We start from the raw sequence: 14,454 nt of genomic DNA, 5'->3' as shown, positions 1-14,454 counted from the left end.
CCTCCAACCAAATAAAACTTTTCTTTCAAACAGGAGTATTTTTCCGTGATGTTGGGAGGTTACTGTCTCTTTCTGTTATAAATGTGGCAATATTCATCGGTTGCTCCAAAAGTAATGCCTTGTATTAATTTACTGTATGTTTTTAAAAATCTGCACCAGCAGACATGACCTGCTGTCACCACTGCTGAAACACAACACCCACTGCCTCACATCCACTGCTTGGTCTCTGCAAGCATTTGGCAGGCACTGGTGAATATCAATGGATGCCATTTTGTCCACGTGGAAGAATTCAGTTCTCCACCTTTGCTTCAGATCCTGTTTTGTCAGACTGCCCCTCTGCTGCCATCTGTCACATGGCAACAAAATATAACCGAATACAGGTGGGAAGGTTCAACCTTTACTGCTATACTATCAATATCCACCTCTGATGTTGTGGAGCAACTGAATATAATAGGAGACATTACTTTCAGAGCAGCCCTCTTGTAATCTTCCATAATAAGCAATATCTGTATGCAATTACAGGGATCTAATGTTGGTCTATACATTCCTTCTCTTTTTCAGGAGATTGAAACCTCAGAGCCTTGCAGCTGTATCCATTTGACCACTTACAGCATAATTATTGGCACCAACAAGTTCTATGAAATAGAGATGAAGCAGTATACACTGGAGGGTAGGAGGCCTCTTCTAAGCAACACACCAAATGGCCCCACACATTCTGTGGAGTACTGCTGTGGGAGGGGGGGGGGGAAGGTTGGTGTGCTGATCAAGCTGTTTTTCTCCATTCTCTTTGCAGAGTTCCTGGATAAAAATGACCACACTTTGGCCTCTGCTGTGTTTGCTGCATCCACCAACAGTTTCCCAGTCAGCATTATCCAAGTGAACCCAACAGGGCAGAGGGAGGAGTATCTGCTGTGTTTCCACGGTAAGCGTGTCGTACGGTTGTACAGTTGTACAGCTACATCTGTCCTTAGTATGGGAACTGTCAGAAGTTGATGTTGAGAGAGAAAGCTGGACAGAGTTGACTTCCTAGGGCCTGGTAACAAAAAAGATTTTTTGGAAATAGTGAATCTAAAAGCCCTGAAAGATTTGTGGTTGATGGTTTAAGCAGTGAAGATGTACAGAAAACTGGTGCTAGAATATCTCTTCCTGATGCAATTTTCTGCAGTGCTTCTGCCTGAAAAGTTCTCTGTAGCTGTGGCTCAGTACCACAGGTCGTCTTCTGTGCCCAAACAGAAGGGATTGTAGTTAATGTTAAGTACAAACAGGTGTTTGATTGTCCTGATAAAACATTAAGAGGGTTTCAAACTTTGGAATTCTTCTCTGGTTTCCACGTGGACAGAAGAGACTTTTTAAATGTCTTGTGTTATTTTTTCACATAGCTGCTTTTATTGGCCCTTCAGGATAGTGTCATGGAAATGCACAGGAAGTCTTCAAAAGCCCACTAGCAGCAGTTCTGAGTATTTTGCAGTGGGAGTAGCATAGTGTTCCCAGCTGTAGAAACAGATGGAATAATAACCTGAATTTAATTGGTACAAAGAGACTTAGAATTCAAGTGCCTTTTGGTATCCAAGTACTCCTAATTCTAGATAATGCAAAGTCAAGGCAACCTGTGAGACTTGCAAGATCGTGAACATCATCTCACTGTGGGGAAAAAAGCCCTGTCAGATTTCTTCCGTGTCTTCAAAGCTTCTCATGACTTGGCATTGCTTTTCTTGGCAGAGTTTGGTGTCTTCGTGGATTCCTATGGAAGACGCAGTAGGACCGATGACCTGAAATGGAATCGTTTACCCTTAGCTTTTGGTAGGTGCAGGGGAACATTCACTGGGGTTAGAGACATCACTGAAATGTGGAAACATACTTGTGGGAAAGGTGTTCTTTGCTCTCAGCAGTTCCATTTCCTCTTTCCTCTCCCAGTTCTCCCAGAAGCTATAGAAATATTCATGTGATTTTAAGATCATTATCAATCCAAATGGCAGACCATCTGAGGTGTAAATAGTTGAGAAAAATTAAACCAAAGTGATTTGTTCCCTTAATGTTCTTAGTTTGACAGTGACTAACCTGGCTGGTGGAATTTTTGATGATGCTTGGAAATACCTGAAATAGTCAAGAATATATCATTTCAGTGTGGCTCCTTCAGGCCTTTTGCACTGCCTGCTGGATTTTGTTCAGTTAATAGCCCATTTTTATGCCTTATTCATATTGCTTCAGTTGGTAAAATTATTGGTATACAGGTGGTTTCACAGCAGTGATTCTCAAAGCTCCTGTCTCTCTACTTAGCAATACTTGTCTGTAATAAGACATTACAGAAGATGTACTCTTCCTAGCTTTTCCCAATGGGCTCCAGAGTTCTGTTGTGTTCACAGATGCTTTTAATAAGTTTCTAACAGAAAACTTTATATTGAATTTCTCCTGCCTCTGTGATGTTCCTTCAGCCTACAGGGAGCCTTATCTGTTTGTGACCCACTTCAATTCCCTTGAAGTAATAGAGATTCAGGCAAGAGCTTCTCTAGGGTAAGTTGTTCCCTTTTCATTCTTTTGAACAGCATGTGCTGGGAAAAGGTGCAGTGCTGTCATGGTAAAGACTTTTTCCTGCAATTTTACCCAGAACTCCTGCACGGGCTCACTTGGAGATACCAAATCCACGGTATCTGGGGCCTGCAATTTCATCTGGAGCTATCTACTTGGCCTCCTCCTACCAAGATAAATTGAGGGTGATTTGCTGTAAGGGCAATCTTGTGAAGGAGACCAACAACGAGCACCACAGAGGATCTTCTGCTACACGCAGGTACGGTTAAGTCGTTGTGTTCTGGTCCTTGTGTAAGCAAACTCACTGCAGGTGTCTTGTCCCCCTTAAATGCTGTTTGTTGCCTTCATGTCATTCTTGGAGATAGAGGCTAGTGTTACTTACTGTAATGCTGGAATGGAACAAGAGCCTCGTGTTTTAAAGTCCAGGGCACTGAGAAACATCAACTCTGTAGGAACACGTGGGGAATCTCTTCCATAAACACAAGGAAAGGATGTTTGGTGCACTTCAGCTGGCTTATGTTGATGACACTGTGACTTCAGAACATGGTGAGGTTAGATTGAGATGGTGTGACACTAAACATTGACTGTAAGAATATCTAAAGCATGAGTCACCTTCTCTTAAAGGAGCATGTAGGGTGGCAGGGTTCAGCAGAGCAGTGGTACTTCAGACAGGTGCACAAGGGCTGTGGCTGATAGTGCTGGAAACTGAACAAATGAGACTTGTAGCTCGTCTTAACCTGGCCTAGCTTACACTCCTAGATATTTTGGGAAGGTTACATTTCTCTTTTGCTAAAAGAAAACGTAACATGAGGTTTTTGTCGCTCAGCTGTTCGCGTCCATTATTTTTGAATGACAGCAGCCCTAACAAGAGAGGTCCGCCCACATACAACGAGCACATAACCAAGCGCGTAGCGTCGAGCCCAGGACCCCCAGAAGGTCCCAGCCACCCTCGGGAACCAAGCACACCCCATCGGTACCGGGAGGGCAGGACGGAGCTGCGCAGGGACAAGTCACCTGGGCGACCACTGGAGAGGGAGAAGTCTCCAGGCCGGCTTCTGAGCACCCGCAGAGAAAGGTCCCCTGGAAGACTGTTCGACGAGAGCAGCCGAGGTCGACTGCCTGTGAGCGGTGCCAGAACTCCTCTTGCTCAAGTCAACAAGGTAAGTGGGGAGCTTGGAGATCTTCTGTGGTCTCATGGAAAGGTGTGGGCTTCAGAAGGGCTAGTGGTACTGTCAGGTGTAAGAGCAAATCTGATCTCGCCCCGCTTCTATCAAAGCATACGAAGTTGTGTAGCTTACTGACCCTGTGAACACCCTTCCCTTGTGCCAGTTCTGTACCTGCAAAAGCAGCTTGACTTGAGAACATGCTAAAGCTCTTCAGATGTGAAAGTGAAGGTTTTAGTCGTAGAAATCAAGTCACTGAGGGCTGGAGAGGGAGACGGTATCTGGAGAAATGAATGTGGAAGGCTGCTATGATCAGTGTGATGCTGATGCTTCCCTTTGTCAGTGGTTTAAGCATTGTGCCACCTAGGAGCAAGCAGACATACAGCACTCTAGCAGCAGTGGTTAGGTGATATACTGCTTCTGGCACCTGTGCTTCTGTAGGAACAATATGTGCAATATGTAACTGTCATTTTATTTCCCTGCTAGGTCTGGGACCAGTCTTCAGTGTAAGTCTCAGCTAGACAAAGTTACTCATCTTGACCTGCAGGAAAAAAAAAGGAAATATACTGAGTTATATGCACTCCATATGTCTGCTGCCCAGTTACCAAAACAGCATTTCTGGGCCAAAGCTAGCTTCATATCAGGAGATGTGATGCTTTCGAAGATTGTTCGCATCTCAGTTAATTTCTCTGCACTTTCCTGCACTCCTGTTTTTGCACTTTGTACTACTGTTACTCTTTCAAGCAGTTCATGAACTTTTTGTATTCACTATAGTCCCTAGTACTTCATCAAGGAAACTAAACGGGACTGGAGTCCCACCCCAGATCTTCAGTGTGGTTAGCACCCCTTACCAGATAATTGATCATAGTTCTGAGATGTGCTGGGAATTCCTAATGGCCTGGAACCAGAAGGGTCAAGGTGACCAAGTCTTTCAATAGAAGGTGTGATTGGATATTCTCTACAGAACACACACACACACACACACACAGAGAAAAAGATAAATCTGTTCACCTGCCACTTCTGAGAGTTATTTTGTTCTCACTAAAATTGCTCTAGAGCAGCTCTGATGGGGAGGGAAGAACCCTGCTTTAAATGAGCCCATGTGCCCTACTCCAAGACAAAGTGCATTACCTATATGCTTCTGGGGTGTTAAGACTTTATCCAGGTCTTCTGCATGACAGTTCACTGCATGCTGCTGCACCATCACTGGCTGCTCTCTCCTTTTAGGTTGCTTTGCTGAGTAGTGTATTGTACCTCACTTGTAAATTAACTGAAACCTCTAGATTACGCTGCAAAATAACTGATAATTACTCTGGAAATTTGGCAATGAAGAGTTAACAAGCCTTATTCTATGACAAGAGTTACAGTCACACTTGCATTCTCTCAGCATTGAACATGGCCTGTACAGAAATTACACCACAGACCTCAGCTCAGATCCCAAGAGGTCGTTCCCCAGAGAGAACAGCAGCAGAGCTGGCCCCTCCCTGTGACCTGTGGCTTGTCATACAATAAGAACCAAACGTCACTGCACAAGAGGATACTCACAATGAACAGCTTTAGCAGTTACTGAACACCTTTGCTTCTGCATCTCTAACCTTGAGCCATTTATTGCTTTCTATTCTCTTTTGCTGTGACCATGAAGCAGAGAGCAAATGATTTTTCAAAGCAGGTTTTGACCATTCAGTCGGCGATAGCGACATCCTAAGAGAACAACCACGTTCTTTACATCTGGAAAGAGCAAAACTGCATCCAATCTTCCCTTGGCCACACTCTTAAACTTTGCTAGTCCCTTGCAAGCCCGTGCTAACCTGTTCTAAACATCCATAAGAAGTCAGATGTCCTTTGTCAGTGTCCTTTGGCAAGTTTCATGAATATTGTGTTCTGTTCTCTTGTCTGTTGGGTTATTTTAGATCAGATTATATGGCAGGAAACTTGCTGAGAGTTTTGTCTCCTGGTCTGAATCCTTTGAAAGGTCACTGAGATCAGTCTTTAAATCTTTGCATCTCACGGAAGATCTTCGAGACCTCAGAATTGGGCCTGTTGAGTCCTGAAAGCGTATCTTTTGTGTCTTGTTTGTGAAATGCTTCCTGCTACAGAAATAGCTCAAAGGACTGTACATATTTACAAGAAAATTTATATTCGTAACAAAAAGGGAATTGAATTGGTTTCTACTTTTTTATTGTAAACTGTCTGTTTTTCAACACTAGCTTTTTTGTTTTACTGGTGGTTGTGGACAGCCATCTTCAGACACTGGAGGGGCCTCAGCTTAATCCTCCTAGCTCCCATGAAGAAATAATTGTAACATTAAATTGCAACTGAAGCTTGTTAGCATCAATGAGATTTTAGGGATCTAAAAGTCCAGGAATTTTCTTCATTTACCTTTTTATTACTGATAAGGGAGGGAACTAGAGGGACAGTTCAAAGCTCCACCTGGAAAGTATTGAACTTTGTTGTTGAACAATAACCAAATAAAACAAATAACTATCTTGACTGGCATGGTGAAATGAACGCTTCCTTCCACAGAGTATCCCAAAGCCATCCTAATATTGCACCCAGCATTAGAGGCTGTGTAATCTATAGGCATCGATGCTTACCAAAGAGCTGACTGTGACTATTTAGCATTTTAATAGTTGTTATTCCCTGAACAAGTAGCATAAGTGGCTTCACGAAAGCAAAGCATGTTCATCTGAACAACAACCGATGGATTTATCCAACTATTTTACTATAGCAGCAGTGAGCTGCCAACACCTACAGCTGAATTCTGCCCTCACGTACTTAACCCGTGCTGTGGGGAGAGCTAGACACGTGTGAGTATAGGGGAGAAGAATGTGGCCCTGCTAAACGACCCATACATTTTGAGCTGGAAAAACAACCAAAACCAACATCTAATTAACAGTAGTGTGATCTAACGACAGGTTTGGGATTTATCCCAGCAGCATGCTGGTGGCAAAGGGGACAGATAGCTACTCATCCCACTGCTGCAATATGCTGGTGCTTTAAGGCCTAACAGCTGCAACTTTTTAAAAGAAACATTCACGAATCTGAATTCAGATTGAGTACAACCTGCAGAGTTGCTGTACATCTTAACTTACACCTGCTGGGAAAACTTGCTAGATCAGACTTAAATGTAAATACATCTATTTTTAACTGAACCAGTTTTTACAGGGTCTGAAGTATTCTTTCACAGGAAGAGGTTTTTAATATTCACACTGCTGCCTACAGTAACTTAATTTGTCCTCCTACTGTTGAGTGTTTTTGGTTTAGTGCACATAGCCGCCCCCTTACCCCCAATAAAGGGCTTGTTGGAGGGTGTGTGGGAGGGTTACTAATAGCTCCGATTACATCTTGGTCTACATGGCATTCTTCATGAAAAAATGCTCTCCATAAAAACCAAGCTGCTTGATTTATCTATTGTGCCTACTAGCTGATGTATATGATGAAATGCTAACTTGTTAAATGTTCATTTCTATTTTACTGTGCACAAAGAATACTTATTTAAAGCTCATTGTTGCAGTCCTATGATGCATGATCAGAATTGTAACAAAAACTAAAATAATCCAGAAACTGGTGGAGTAAAAGAAATTACTTATCAAGCCTTTTGATTATCAAGAACCCTGCACAAAACACTTCAGCTTGACCACCCTGTGAGTGCTCAGACTTAGGGGTGGGGGGTGGGGGACAGGAGCCCTCCTTATTGACAGGACACAAGGCTTACTCCAGAGCGAGGCTAACAAAAGGCTCTGCATCTACCTTAAAAATAAACAGCTCTCTTAGCAACAGCCGAGAATAAACATAACAGCACAGACTGTGAGAGGTGGGTGGGGGTTGTAAGTGAGCTAATAAACCCAGCTCCTGCTCGAGCTTTTGCTTTTGGAGGGATTTGATTCATCCCATTACAAGAAGGGACTGCAGCGTGATTAATCTAATTCATTCACCTGTCAAGCAGAAGACAGCTGAGCAAAAAAATAACAAGAGCAACAACTTCTCCCCTCGGAGAGGAAAAAACCCAACCCAACCCCCTTACTTACCTCTTGTTTATCAGCACTCTGGCCCTGCCAGGGCCTGAGCCCACAGCTGCTGAAGAGAAAGCGATGTGGGTGCTGCGGGGTTCCCACACTCTGTCACAGAGAGATGCTTGGAAGACAAAAAACCCACCACCACCAAAGCAGCCAACACACACACAAGGTGGTGTACGTGCACAAGGAGGGGCTGTAACACAAGCATCCAGGAGAGGCTGAAGGCCATTGCCAAGCTGTTCTGATCTGATCACTGGGGCTTAATAAATAATTGGACTCTTCTTCCTGTGGACTTCGTGTCACAAATACATGCTGCCATGCCCTTCAACTTGGTGACTAAGCTGCAACTGTGGGTGAAGAGCTTACCCAAGTCTACCAAGGCATACAACCACTGCCTGCCATTACAGCTTAAAACAAATGGCAACTCCAGGAAGCTGAGGCCACCAAGGAACTGGGAAGGATGGGAACAAAGCAGGTCGACCACTTCCTTGAAAACTGTATTTATTTGTTTCTAATGAGGCTGGAAAAAAAAAAGCAATTCCATATTTCAGAATACCAAATAATATCCATAGCACAGAATGAGGAGAGTTTTCAAAGAAAACCATTGCACTATACCCAGATCTACCGAGCTACTCATAATATTGCAACGAGGCTAGTGAACAGAGAGGAGGACAGCAAGCCCCCCCCTCTGCTGTGGCTGCTTCCACTGAGTGCTGGCTGCTGCAGCTTTTGTCCCCACTTCAACTCCTTTTTGACTTGTTCAGTGTGTTCTTCCCCACTGCAGGAGAGGGGCAGGTTATCATTGGCACAGGCACCCACACACCAGCAGGAGCAGACCTCACAGGTCCCCTCCCCAGCTGCTTCCCCCAGGACAGGCCTGAAGCACGCTGGCAGCCAGGTTAACATTAACATTGCATTGATCTGGGGATATCACAGGCTGCAGGTTCCTCTAAGTGCATACAGGCACCCTGCCATTACTATATTCACTATACTCAGTGCGCAGGTGATGGCCGCAGGCCTGGCTTTGGAAGCACCAGGGATTTCCCACTTGCAGGAAATGCTGGGACCTGGTGCAGGAGCCCAGCTCAAGCCCTGGGCACAGAATGCAATTCTGCTGTATGCAGCACGATGCACTACTCACACCAGGAGTCAAGTTTGGCCACTGGGATCCACGTAACATACAGTCACCTTTGAATCAGCTGATGGAGGCTGTCACTGAAGAACTAGACCCTGAACTGAATCTACTGCTGTCCTTCCAGACACCTCACCCAGCGTGAGGAAGTTACCAGTGACAGCAAGGGAATTTGGTTGTAAAAAAGCAGATTACTGCAAGACACATCTAAGTTTTACCAGAGAAACCCAGCCACTAAAAACAATTGTCCTTACCAGAAATTCCACAGGGGAAACGTCGTATTTCAGTTCTCACAAAGAGAAAAAACTACAGAGCTATTCACAGTAGAAACAGAGCACCCCAATCTACTGCAAAATACGAAGGAGCCTGTAGGTGATTGTGGCAATGGTTCTGCCCAGGAAGGCTGCTACAAAATCATCATCATTATTCACACTTCTTTCAGCCATGCAAGTTCAGAACTTGCTCCTGAAATAACTGTGGCTTTGATGCACGGAAGTTCTGGAGCAGTTCTGGGCTTGCTTTTGCTGAACGCTGAGCTCAGATGAGATTCCACAAGAGTCCTGAACTTACTCAACTTTGGGCTGGCTTGTTTGGTTCTTCAGTTTGTCTCACTGAAGGGCCTTCATCTGCTCTGCTGCCCTCGTGTTTTTCAGCCTTGTTGAACTGGTGTTTTGTTTTGAAGTGAGCTGACACGTCTGCCATCAGGTGACACGAAGCTGCCATTTCCAAGAACTCCCAAGGTGGAAATTAAGGCAAACCTAGGAGAACCTGGAAGTCTCAGAAACAACACGAAGTCAGAGTTCATTTGCTACAGCACAGAGGAGGGATACATTTGGTTAAGAGAAGTGTTTTCTTCTGAGACTGCACTGGCCCAGAACGCTTGGTGACAAACTACTGTGATGCTCATATTGGCTTGTACAGCAAGGTAGTCACGTATTTCTTCTTGTAACGATGCGTAGCACTAAGCACCATCACTCCATCCTACAGGAGATGGAAAACAAGTGAGCATACAACACGCTTATCTGAAAGCTGCCAGTGTGAAGCACGTGCCCTGACCTCTCACCTTGATAGAAAGCGCATAGAGGTGGTTCAGCATGACGTGGTTGGGTTCAGGAAGCAAAGCAGGATCGCACTGGGAAAAAAGAGGAAGCAAGACAGTGTGAAAACAACAGAACTCACAGTTTATTTCTCAGAGCTCATGGGTGATAAACACCATCTGCAGCTAGCTGCACTCTCACACACATCGCGCTGCTCCTTGCACCAGCAAACACAGACACAGCTTCAAAACAAACCGAGATCCCTTCAGTGTGAAACTGCCATCATGGAGGAGATCTCAGTTGCATCTCGCATGCTTCTGAGCTTTTAAAGTAAAGACTGAGGTTTGTGGCTATAAGACAGCAATCCAGTTCTCTTTGCATTTTGAAAATGAGTCAAGTAGAAAAACTTTTAGATGGATCCACCTGGACTTAACGGAGGGAATTTTCCTACGTGACAACTACTGTAAGGCTCTTCCTTGAGCACTCCCTCTACATCCCCAGTTTTTCCCCATCCATTCTCATCCTCGAGGCCCTTATTCAGCAAAGGGATCAAGGTACTCACAGAAATGCCCGTGTCCTTGTTCAGGATGACCTGCAGCAGGTGTGGGGGAAGAATGGGTGGAGATTTGAAGCGCTCCTCTGCCTTACAAACATAGGGCTCCTGGTGGTATGGTCCTGGAGGTGAGCTTGACAACTCTGCCAGAGAGAGGTTACAGTTACTCTTAAAGCAGCCTGTAAGAGTACCTGCTCTTTTTACCTATGGTGAATTCTCATATCCAGGAACACGTGGCCAAAAGAAATCAATGGTTTTTTAAGTACAGGATCAGTCGTTGCACGATAAGTGATTTAAGACACCCAAAGTCTGTCTGCCTTCACACTTAGCTATGCAGGTTTGGGAGGCCGAGTCCCTGCTGCACTCCAGACCTTCACTGCCATCCCTGCCTGGCACTTCTGCAGCAAACCACATCAAACAGCGTGCCACAATGTTACCTCCAAGGGAAGGACCAAAACCACAGTACACACATGTAAAAAGGCGTAAAGAGACACTTCCACTTTCTTCCTTTGTGCATTTGTCATGCCTGCAAATGTCCAGACAGCCTGACACAAAGGCAGATCAACTGATACGGAGCTCTAGCTCAAGGCATAAAGGAAGATGGAAGTTGTAACAGCCATAAAAAAATATGGTATAAAATTACCAACAAGCTCATACCAGACATGTCTGAACACTTCTGGGAGTCCACCATCAAAGCATCAAATACTTCAAAGTCTGTTTTCTTCACCTGGATGATGTTGTTGACTGTACCAAGCTGGCTGGTTACAACTGGCTGGGAAGGGACAAGACACACAAGCCAAAATAAAAATGCTTGCAGACTGTTAGGATTGTCAAAACCATGCAATCAGCGTGAATAAGAAGGAGATACTTTGCTTTTAAAACAGGTTGGTACCAGATAGGGAACTGACCATTGCACTGTTAGTGTTCAGAGAAGGGGCTGGTGCAGTATTTAGGGCTGGGGAGGGACTCGTGTCAATTATGTCCACACGACTTGGGCACAGACATCAAGCACAGCACAGGGAGATTTGGGCAGTCAGCAATGCTGTAATGCTTTGCAAGACAGTTTGACACCAGACAAGAAAAGTTCACAATCTCTTTAAAATGAAGACCCAACAGATCTCAACACCCATTTGTTACACAGGCTCCCAGCCCTATCAGTCTGAGGGCACCACCTAGGCCAGCTGGGATCACTCTCTCTCTCATCAGCTTCCATCTGTTTCTGTTGTTAATAAACACCTCCTCTCTGGAAAAGCCATCAAATGCTACAGAAACCAACCAGCTTCAACTCTTCGTGTACCTCAAGGAAGAAATACAGTGTATTGAAGAAAACATTACCTCTGAAGGATCGTGTGTCCACTGCCCATCCACAAAGAACTTGTACTGGTGCTCTCCTTCTGGCAGGTCCAGGATTGCCACAAAGTTGTTGTGACTGGAATTGAAGACAAACAGTCACCCTTGAAACACTCTGAAAAGTGAATCAGTCTATAAACTGTGACAAACACTGTAACAAAGAACACAAGTCTCCTCAGCATGCAAGAACCTTAAAATGCACAAGTAAACTCCTGACAAAACCTAAAGGTGAGGAGTCAAATTGGAGTTTAGTAATTTGTCATGGAACAAATTACCATTTCCACACTCCTGGCATCAAGGACTCATTAGCACCGTGCCTTTCTAAAGCTATCCTCACACCTGCACATTACCTGTTAGTATGTAAGACCTAAGTTCAACTGTGAGACCCCCACTGAGGGAACAGGGTCAGCTTACTCGTGTCTCCTCCATCATTCAGTATCTGCCATTATAAACTGCATTTCAGAAATGAAAGAAATGAATGACAGGAAGGTGTAAACAGCGATTCAGTACTCCTGAGGTATGTGGGGTCTGAACAACAGCTGCTCCTGAGCTATTTTCACACTCCCATGCTGTGAACTTCCTGGTTTGTCAGGGAGTCTTTCCAGGCACCTCAAAGAAGCTGAGAAGTAGTTGGTATTATGAGAGAAACTCCAACAGATCATGAGCTGCCACTGTGTCTCTTCACTTCTTCTCAAGCAAGAAGCACAAGTATCAGAGTTCATTGTGCATATGTGGCTCCCTAACAGCTTCTAAACAGCTCAGGTATCTCCCCCCCCAACCTAACCTGACTGCAGATGAACCTGCTTTCTCTCAGGGCAATGACACACAACCCAACTCTCATTCCCAGCCATCCGTAAGTGAAAATAAAATAAAAACAAACTCAGTCTTGGAGAGCTTAAGGACAGCAGCTGCCAAGTGGCATATTAAAGCACAATACAACTATCAGCTAAGCACTTTTCTCACTGCTCTAAGCATTCCCAGTCCATGGGGAGTACCACTGACACTGCAGAAGAAGCATATTACCTCCTTGTTAATGGAATTTTACTCCAGTTGTTGAAGGACCCAGATAAATACACTTCTTTCCCTCCTCCAGTCCAGCGAAAGACTGTTGGCCGAGCTTGAGTGGGGGTTTTATCACTCACTTCCAGATCTTGTTGCCAAGCTAGGAACTCTTCTTTCTCCAATGGCGCCTACGAGCACAACATCCAGATCAATACAGATCCCTTCTTTGCAACCTTAGACAGCTTGCATCTCACTCCATTTACTTCTGTGCTGAGGCACAGTTTCAGAAGGCACAGTAGGATTAGCAAGGGGCCTTTCTAGATGCTATTCGTTGGCAAGTGTTCTGCAAAGGTGTTAAAACCTCCCAGATTCACAGCAAGAAGGGATGGTAACATAACCCCTCCCTCCTGCCTGATTTACATAATAAAGAAGTGAGCACAGGAAAGCTTTCAAAACACAGATAAAATAACTAAGAGGAAATACACATAAGAAGCAGTGAAACTGTGGTAGGTGCAATGTTTGTGGTTGGATCCTGAAAGGTTACAAGGTGTGGATGGGACACTGCTCTGCACAGCGGTGCAGTGTGCTGTTAGATATCCTCAGGAAACACAAGGCACAGCAAGATGGGCACACGCCTGATAATGCCCCTAATTATGAGGGCAAAAGCAGTTAGCATACGGTCTAATGAGGGAAACATCTAGGGATACTGCAAGAGGGTTAAGGGTTGGAAGGAAGATGGGGCACCATGGTTAACTGAGCCAAAGCTCTGAGACAGAGCTTTGTTGGGCAACTAATTCTTGCTGAATAACACGGCACACAAGCAGGTATAATGCACTAACATCAGTGAGTTCTCTTCGTGTGAGAGAGCACACAACACTGAGTGCAAACTCCACTACAGAATAACCAAAGGCCACTAACAACCCTGTGGCATTCTGGCCAGCATCCCTGAGCCAGAAGGCGAGCACCAGTACCTTCATCTCCTCTGCATGGAACAGGTCCGTGTCCTCGGGGCTGTCCATTAAGATTTTGGGTCTATCCCCGTCCTTCGCACCACCGGCTCCTCCCGCACCGTCAGCCCGGGATGCTTTGTGTCCGTGCCGCTCCAGCCCGGCTCGCTCGCTGCTTGTGTTCCCCATTTTTTAAAGGCCTAGAAGAGCAGGAAAAGCCGCGTTAGCGCACGGAGCCGGAAAACCACGAGGCAAAGGAAAGAACAAAAAAGAAAAGAGCTGAACACCGAGAAGCAAGAGCAGGCAATAAGCGGCAGCTTACAATTCCCGCTATCCCCGATAACGGCCTCCAACGCAAACACCCACGGCCACGCGTGACCCCTCCGCGCCGCGGCACACACGCGCGCACCGCCCGTCGCCGCTTCCGCTTCCGCTCCGTGCCCCACGCGGCCGCCCCGGGCGGGAACCGCTCCCAGCGCTCGGGTTCCGGCTCTTATCGCTGCCCCCCGCCCTGTGACGACCCCGCCGATCCGAGCCGGCTCTGTCCGCTTCCCAAATGAGCGGCCACGAGCCAGCAGTGTGCCCTGAAGGCCGATGGGATCCTGGGGTGCGTTAAAAAGAGCGTGGCCAGCAGGGCCTGGAGGTGGTCATCCCGCTCTGCTCTGCCCTGCCCTGGTGAGGCCTCACCTGGAGTGCTGCGTTCAGTTCTGGGCTCCCCGGTACAAAAC

The 14,454-nt window shown here is 45.7% G+C and overlaps 2 protein-coding genes across 7 annotated transcripts in view; one reads left to right on the top strand and one right to left on the bottom strand.

Annotated features, from left to right (window-relative positions):
* Nucleotides 1-5,078, top strand: part of CIT (citron rho-interacting serine/threonine kinase) — a 70,041-nt gene extending 64,963 nt beyond the window's left edge. For 3 of the 6 annotated variants that reach the window (XM_065738835.1, XM_065738833.1, XM_065738832.1), the window contains exons 41-47: nt 562-670; nt 794-922; nt 1,720-1,800; nt 2,433-2,511; nt 2,606-2,785; nt 3,383-3,686; nt 4,176-5,078. In XM_065738835.1, coding sequence (XP_065594907.1) covers nt 562-670; nt 794-922; nt 1,720-1,800; nt 2,433-2,511; nt 2,606-2,785; nt 3,383-3,686; nt 4,176-4,199 — 906 coding nt within the window. In that variant the 3' untranslated portion in view covers nt 4,200-5,078. Of the gene's footprint in view, nt 1-561; nt 671-793; nt 923-1,719; nt 1,801-2,432; nt 2,512-2,605; nt 2,786-3,352; nt 3,687-4,175 lie in introns of all 6 variants that reach the window. The other 3 variants (XM_065738831.1, XM_065738830.1, XM_065738829.1) reach the window with 1 other exon arrangement.
* Nucleotides 5,079-9,529: 4,451 nt separating this feature from the next.
* Nucleotides 9,530-13,915, bottom strand: PRKAB1 (protein kinase AMP-activated non-catalytic subunit beta 1). Its single transcript, XM_065738828.1, has 7 exons — nt 13,751-13,915; nt 12,801-12,967; nt 11,763-11,856; nt 11,085-11,199; nt 10,437-10,570; nt 9,901-9,969; nt 9,530-9,818 (listed from the first exon to the last, which is right to left on the bottom strand). Exons 1-7 carry the CDS (start codon nt 13,913-13,915, stop codon nt 9,741-9,743), a joined length of 822 nt encoding a protein of 273 aa, XP_065594900.1. The 3' UTR covers nt 9,530-9,740.
* Between the last annotated feature and the right edge of the window lie 539 nt (nt 13,916-14,454).

This window comes from Cyrtonyx montezumae, unplaced genomic scaffold (assembly GCF_038088225.1).
Source record: "Cyrtonyx montezumae isolate F1298 unplaced genomic scaffold, pur_monq_1.0 scaffold_23, whole genome shotgun sequence".
Taxonomy (NCBI): domain Eukaryota; kingdom Metazoa; phylum Chordata; class Aves; order Galliformes; family Odontophoridae; genus Cyrtonyx; species Cyrtonyx montezumae.
This window is presented reverse-complemented; position numbering and strand designations above follow the sequence as displayed.

Bases quoted from the DNA above. Each gene is read 5' to 3' on its own strand.
- PRKAB1 (XM_065738828.1), bottom strand. From the start codon at position 13,915: ATGGGGAACACAAGCAGCGAGCGAGCCGGGCTGGAGCGGCACGGACAC. The intron at 12,968-13,750 runs GTACTGGTGCTC...TTGTGCTCGTAG, and splicing joins TCCATGCAGAGGAGATGAAG to GCGCCATTGGAGAAAGAAGA. The intron at 9,970-10,436 runs GTGAGTACCTTG...CTTTTTTCCCAG, and splicing joins ACAAGGACACGGGCATTTCT to TGCGATCCTGCTTTGCTTCC.